General features: G+C 38.0%; 2 protein-coding genes across 3 annotated transcripts in view; both read left to right on the top strand.

Moving 5' to 3' along the window:
• The window catches only part of LOC110055515 (uncharacterized), a 13558-nt gene extending 6070 nt beyond the window's left edge, over positions 1-7488 (top strand). For both annotated transcript variants that reach the window (XM_020761901.2, XM_020761900.2), the window contains exons 4-6: positions 4190-4545; positions 5931-6131; positions 6873-7488. In XM_020761901.2, coding sequence (XP_020617560.2) covers positions 4190-4545; positions 5931-6131; positions 6873-7202 — 887 coding nt within the window. In that variant the 3' untranslated portion in view covers positions 7203-7488. The remainder of the gene's footprint in view (positions 1-4189; positions 4546-5930; positions 6132-6872) is intronic.
• Positions 1-7683, top strand: part of LOC110055518 (uncharacterized) — a 50876-nt gene that overhangs the window by 5981 nt on the left and 37212 nt on the right. The gene's annotated exons all lie outside the window — the stretch shown is intronic.

Here is a 7683-nt window from a genome sequence, read left to right as displayed (position 1 = left end):
AGTTCCTCGGTCAGCAGTAAACAACTATTGTGTTTTGTGCACGGTCAAGACCAAAAAATAGAACAAAAACATACAACAAAGAACTTTGTCGAGTTTCATAACCATTCCCCTCTATTAACTATGGTTTGTCCTAGTTCGATACACTTAAAGGATGTTGCTGTTGTATTGTTAACTGTCAACACACTTCAAAGGACAGATTGCAAACAACATTAAGAAAGAATTAGGAAGTTTATTCTACAAGGACTGTCGACTGTAGATCATTAGGATGTATTGTGCAATCTTGCCTAACTTCTAATCACATGACCTGTCTGCTCTTCTATAGGGCAATAAGACGTGTAATTGAAACATTTGTTCCCAGGGACAATACTTTAAATCAACCTATCAGATTTCTCTATTACTAGAGGGGCTCCGGTTTTTAACATGTTTTTTTTTAACTAGAGTTTTATTTAGAATAAGGGTTTTAATTTTCACAAAATTCTAATGTTTTTTCTTAATTTTTCTTTCATTAAGGTCACCAATTAGTGTATAAAACGCTAGAACGACTCACACTTAAATAAAGTTTACTACTACTACTACTACTACTAGCCCAATATTATCCAAGTATTGTACCGGAAGCTGACCGAATAATTTTGTTGTTTTATGACTTACTTCTCCATAAATATTAACTAACACGAAAATGATTTGGGGGTTTTTAACAACTTTTTTTCTTGAAAACTTCTAGTGTGAGATGAACATTTTTTAACATCATTTTGACAAATTTCTGAAGGCTTTCGCGTTCCCAATAATGTTTCACAAATTCAACAATTATGATTGGAAAATTAAAAACACTTTACGGATCGCCAATGGATATATACTGGTGCCTTTCAGTTTTTGTACAGATTGCGCTAATCGTGAGCTTTCTTTGACCTATCATGGATAACAACTATAAATCAAAGGCTCTGTGAGCCAACTCATTCATATTATTTGAGGGATGAGATTGAGTTTTTATGTGTAATTGCACTTCATGGTTTGTTTCAGTTTTGCCTCCTTTTATTGAAATACATGAATGTGTGCAGTGTGATGCATTGATATGAGCTTTATATAAGTATGCTGTGTGCGTGAATCTTCATAATTGTGGGCTGAAAATGAGGAGGGGTAGTTAATTGGTTGGGTAGAAGGATACGGTAATGCACACAGGGAACTAGCTCTTCGGGGCTTTGGAGTGATGCATTTCACTGAAAGTGAGCAGAAGTGAAACATACTACCATTTATTTGCTTTCCTTGCAGTTTCACAAATTCTTGGAACCTCTGGTTAGTTTCTTAACAACAGGGGGCGGGGCAGTAGAACAAAGCAAGTGGGACAGAGATGCATAAAAAGATTGGGCTATACATTGGCGCTTGCAACAGTGCCCACTATAAAAATCCTTCATTTTATGTCCAGCCCCTCCCATGACTTTTCTTATGGTTGAACAACAACAACAACAACAACAACAACAACAATAACTTGCGATGAACAACAATAATATTATGAGGAATAGAGAAGTGTTGTGAGGATCAGAAAAGCCACGTGCCTTTTTTGCCTTAAGTGGCATTATTGACAAAGTATATTTACTTCTTTACTTTCATTTACGAAACGTTTTTGTCCTCTTTGATCGCAAGAACAACTTGTGGTGGGGGTGTGCAACCCGTTTGTTTAAACACTTACCCATTTTAGACCAAAATATGCGATTTTCTCTACCCAATTTAAGACCAGACTCTTAAAAATGGCAAAAGTCTATACCCTATTTCAGACAAGCAGGCAAAAAATACCCAATTTCAGGCCAAAATGTCCAAAATCCATACCCGTTTTCAGACCAAAACGGCTTGAAAATCATACTGCTTAGGGCAGCACACCTATATAGCTTATATAAGGGAGTATCCCCCGGGAAGTGGCATTACTAAATCATAGCAACAGCAACCATGAGGATGACAAAGTATATTTATTTTTTTATCTTTAATAACTTAATTTCTTTGTTGTGTTTGATCGCAAGAATAACTTGCAATCAACAACAACAATGATAACTTGCGATCAACAACAGTAATATTCCCAGGAATAGAGAGATCTTGTGAGGGTCAGAAAACCTGCATACTTCTTTGCCTTAAGTGGTATTACTAAATTATTATAACAGGAAGAGTGAGGATGACAAAGTATATTTAGTTCTATATCTTCATTTACATAGTTTTCGTCCTCTTTGATTGCTAGAACAACTTACGATCAACAACAAGTTGTGATCAATAACGTTTTGAGGAATAGAGAAGTGTTGTGAGGATCAAAAAACCCACATACCTCTTTGTCTCACGTGGCATTATTAAATTGTCATTGACTTAATTTCTTTGTTGCCTTTGACCGCAAGAATAACTTGTGATGAACAACAAAAACAATAACTTGCTATCAACAACAATAATATTCTCAAGAATAGAGAAGCGTTGTGAGGATCAGAAAACCCACATACTTCTTTGCCTTAATGACAAAATAATTATATTTAGCTCTTTACCTTCATTGTCTTAATTTCTTTGTTGCCTTTGATCGCAAGAATAACTTGTGATCAACAACAACAACAACAATAACTTGCTATCAACAACAACAACATTCCGAGGAATAGAAAAGTCTTGTGAGGATCAGAAAAGCCGCAAACTTCTTTGCCTAAATACACTTTATTCCAAAATGGCGGCCAATTTATCATTCTTTTGTTTGTATGTTAATTAGCCCTCTTTGCCTCATTTTCACTCCAAAATTCTTTTGCATTTTGTACATGTTGACGAGGCAAAGAGTGCTAATTACTATGTAAACAAAAGAATAATAAACTGCCTGCCATTTTGGAAGAAGGCATTATTAAATTTTGGCAACAGCTAGCGACAGTGAGGATGACAAAGTATATTTACTTGTTTATCTTCATTGACTTAATTTTTTTTGTCCTCCATGAAAATCTCAAATGAGATTTGTTTTACTAAGAGGAGAGTGTGGACTATTAATTTCCTGGACATGTTATTTGACTTTGTTTCGAGATTATATCCCTCGACTTCCGTAAGTGACTGAGACATGCCATCCAGGGCTTCTCGGTTGCAGTAAAACCTACCAAAGTTTACCTGGAGGCTTTCTTTAAGCGTGCTTATTTTGCAGGAGGAACACTGTATAAGGTCATCAGAGATGTCTTCATCGTAGTCGTTGCGATGTTTGCAGTTTACACAGACATGTTGTTTGTTGATATCGATGGCTGGGATGCGTCCTGTGATTTCGTAAACTTCTTTCGCCTTGGGCTTCAGTTGAGCAGCTGCTGCATCACTGTCGGGGGAAAGTTTAATAGCTTCAGAAACAGCAATGCTTGAGTTTTGCGAACCATTAAGGTATTTTCCATTGAAGTACCAAACTTTCAAATTAGTGAACTGGTACGATTTGTCAATCTCAACTTTATCTATTGCTTCCCCCTCAATGTAAAACGCACCGCGCTGGTGGAATCTGCGATTATGGTCTCACTCTTGTTGACTGTTTTGTTCAGCTTATAGGAAAACACAGGTTAGACGTCTGACTTTGAGATAAGTTTGGCTTTGACGGAGACTATATCGCCAACTTGAGCCGTGGGATTTTTACGCAGCGACCGTCAAGTCTGATCGAATTGGGCCCTATAAAGGTTTTAGTGTGACTATAGGCCGCTATGATTGATGTGTGCGCTGTCTGCTTTAGAGCTTAGGTATTTAAAGCACAATAAAGCAATTGTTACTCACCCAAAAAGACGGCAAAAAAGCTGGAAGCAGAACTCTTCGAAAAAATGGCTGCCATGAGAGAACGTGGATCCAGCATGCATTGCGAGCCAGACGGAATTTGATTTCCGCTTACGCCAATTTGATCTCAATTTGATTTCCGTCTACGCAATTAAATGTCCTCGCAGTTAATTGTCCACAAATCCGGCCCTCCACAACAACTCATTCACTGCGCTGCGCGCAAATGAATGAGTTAAAAACGGAGTTGACAATCTCGCGTCACACCGACGTCCTGACTCTGGACCTCTCCGCTTTACACGGTTCTTGTACTTTGATTTTCTAGTTTAAACGAAAGCTACCAGTTGTCAGGCGGATTTCAAAAGATCGTCAAAAGTTGGCGAAAAGTATATTAAACAGGCAATGACTTGGTAATCTTTAATTTAAAGCGCCAAATACAATTTTCCACTTACAGATACAGTAAACTCGCAGATCAACCTGTACAAAGCTTATGGTCACGTCAAAACCATCCTGTTTTTCATTGGTTATTCGCGCAGTCGTCACACTCTTCTTGGTTCTTTACTGGATGCTCACCCGCACATGGTTATAGCAGACGAAACAATGGCTTTCTACAAGTGGAGCTCAAAACGAGACATATGGTTGAACGGCTCAATATACGCGTATTTTGACACTATGTTCTACTCTTCACAGCGTGCAGTCAACCAGGGAAGAAGGTCTGAATTATTTAAAGGAAGTGTTTTGAACACAACCTCTAAGTTTCGTTATTATGTGCCAAACCAATGGCAAGGAAACTTTGATCAGTACATTGAGGTAAGCCGAATGTAAGGCTTATTTTGCATTGAAATCTGAAATCAAAAGATCCAGTGGTATCTCTTGCATTTGCACCATATTCATTCCCATGGTTAAACGGATACGAAGAATTACAAATAATTTTCTTATTTCCAAAATCTCATTTTCTTAACTTCGTCTAGGTGTTAATTTTTAGTACTAAACAAAATCATCATGTGATCCTTGTGAAAGAAACACCATCGCATCCCACAGGACTGCTAACCCGACACTTGTAGAGTCTACTTGAATTTACATACCTCTTGCTAATCGAGTTCGAGGGCCGTACTGTAAGCTGCGGCCCGAGTTTTGTCCCCATCGATTTATGGTCCAAGCGCGAAGCGCATGGCCATAAATCGAAGGGGGAAAACGAGGATCCGTAACTTACAGTACGGATCGACAAAACAAGGTTAGTAAGATATTTATTATATCTCTACTGTGTGTCTGACGGGCTCTGGAACGATTTCTATTCTCGCAGAATTAACGGCGTCAAAGTTCTGACGTACCTCGAAAGCAAAACGAGTCAATCTGAAATCGTTGTTAAGTGACTCTTAAGTCCTTAGCAGGTGTTAATACACAATCTCAGGAGTAAAAGAAAAAAAAAAACTTTTATTTTAGCGGGCCTGGCAGTAGCCGCATACAGCCCCGCTAAATTGACCCGTGAACCACAGCGCGAGTACTAACTGAGAGATATAATTAATAAACTTGATTATTTTTTAAGGCCGTTCATTGATTTCGAAAAAGGGACCAAATATATTTTTTTGGACCTTACCATAGTTGATAGCGGGAACTGGCTGTGAAACCTAGCAAATTTCTTTGTTTTTTGTCATTTTGGCTATTTTGTTTGTTTGTTTGTTTTTGGTTGGGGGGGGGGGGGGAGAGGGGGAGACCCTGCACAAAACCTGGCAAAATACAGAAGATGGTTATGTGCAGCCTATGAACAGGCTCTATAGTCAAGGATGGGTTGAAAAGAAAGCGGGAAAAAGGAGAATGGAAGAGAGAGGAGGGTTAAGGTGAGGGGAAACACCATTTCCCCCTCGGCCACTTTACTCCAGCCAGTTCCGTCTTGGCTCTTCCAGCCGCGGTCAGACCCATCCAGCCGGAGCCTGTCCAGAGGCTAGCCTAAGCAATAAAAACCTAGCGATTATGTAATTCGTGCATGTATATTCTTTGAGCATCAAACAAAAGATGTGTATGCAGGGTCAAGAACCTTCCAACATAAATCTTAGTTTGTTTGATTGCTTCTTTGATGTTTACCGGACTTCTTAACCATTCCCTCTATTAACTATGATCTTTTGCTTATTCTGCGTAAATTTTTGACTTATTGTAGGAAAGATAGTCTTAAATCTTTTCATTAATTCTGTCAATAGGTCATTGGAGACAAGTCAGGAGCGCTTTCAGCGATTGTCATGAACAGAAAGAATTCGTTGGACGCTGTTCACATTTTAGAGAAAACTGCGGGCGCTAAGGTGAAATTTGTTCATGTTGTGAGAAATCCGTTCGACAACATTGCGACCATGGTTCTGAAGCATAAAAACATCAAGGCACGGCATGGAGAACATAGAGTAAAGGTATGATAAAAATTAGTAATAAAAATAGTAACATCATGTGTGTAAGGGAAATGTCTGCAGCCAACAATAAGGCACAGTTATGCTTGTATTACAATTATTAAAAAAAAAAAATACTAAAAAGACTATGCATTTTATATGGGCTAGTAGTCTAAATTGGGTTTTCTCAAGTGTGAATGACTTCTAAGCAATAAACAATTTAAGAAAACTTACTAAAATCACAACAAAGCATTAAGGCTATTAAAACAACAAGGCATTTGCAAAAGACGCAAAATAAAATACTGAAGAGTTATACATAAACTGTGGTATATAAATCTTCGAAGTGCGAATGATTTTCAAAAGGCTTTTATAAACAAGCAATTTCCCTTTTTCCTACTGGTAAACTTAATTTTTTGGGGCAAAGTGATGTTGTGTGTTGCAATTTTGATAACACTATACAATTATATGTTTTTAACTAAAGCGTGCACCATCCTTCCTTTCTCTAAAAGGCCAACTAGCCCGCAAAAACAACAGCTCAAGCATGCAGTATTTTCGATGTTTCTAACATTTCTCCAAGAAGTTATGTGTGTCATATCAGGCTTTAGATAATCTAACAATAATCAAAAGAATGCTTCCAGCCGAAAATAATGTTTTCAGTGAGAAAATGGGCAGTGTGTATATTCCAAAACAGGCGAAGTGGTAGTTAACATATTAATGTTACTTCGGCATTAAAGAACTACACTTCTGAATTATTTGCGTCAATAGGTAAAGGCTCCTGATGAACTTGAAAGAAAAACAAAGTTTTACTTTAGTTTGGCCAAAGGATGTAATAAGGCCAGGGAAGCTTTTCCAGGCAGCTTCCTTGATGTACCCAGCATGGAGATAGTCAAGAACCCTGTGGAAACCCTAAGAAGAATCTGTCAGTTCCTGGAAATCACGTGCACAGAGCAATATCTCCAGGATTGCGCAGCCATTGTCGACCCGGTCCCCTCTATAACACGTAATTTTATAGAATGGACCGCTGAACAAAAGAACACAGTGCACGACATGATGAAAAAGTACCCTTTTTTCGAAGGGTATTCTTTTGATAAGTAAATGCAATTGTTACTACTTACTAAGTCGTCATAAAAGATGGGCAAGAACATGAGCGCTGTGTAATATTAGTGTTTGTCGTTCATTTTAGAAAATAGCAATGATAATAAAGTAAGCGAAAGTTTAGTCTTCAGATCCGGCTTGAGCAAATGGTTGCCTTTCATGTAAGACTTAAACCGTGTAGATAAGCTTAGATTTCCTGAGGGTTCAGACTAGGCGTTATTGTATCAAGTTTATTTTAACATTATTATTTCAATCAAGAGTGTAATAAAATTGTGTTGTTAGGAAACTATGTCTCCACTGCATTTCTCGTTATCTTTTGCTAACTCTGTCCATAGTTATAGAAGGGACTGGTTATGAAGCTCAGCAAACATCAAAGGTTCAAAAAAAGGAGTCAGGATTTATGTGTAAGGTCCACGACTGTGCACAGTCTTTTGTTTTGCGGTCACACGCTATACGTGAAGTACGTAACCAAAACCCTTAT

This window comes from Orbicella faveolata, unplaced genomic scaffold (genome assembly GCF_042242905.1).
Source record: "Orbicella faveolata isolate gen_17 unplaced genomic scaffold, um_ofav_v1 contig_15, whole genome shotgun sequence".
In the NCBI taxonomy this organism is placed as follows: domain Eukaryota; kingdom Metazoa; phylum Cnidaria; class Anthozoa; order Scleractinia; family Merulinidae; genus Orbicella; species Orbicella faveolata.
Note: the sequence above shows the minus strand (reverse complement) of the source record. Positions and strands in the feature narration are given on the sequence as shown.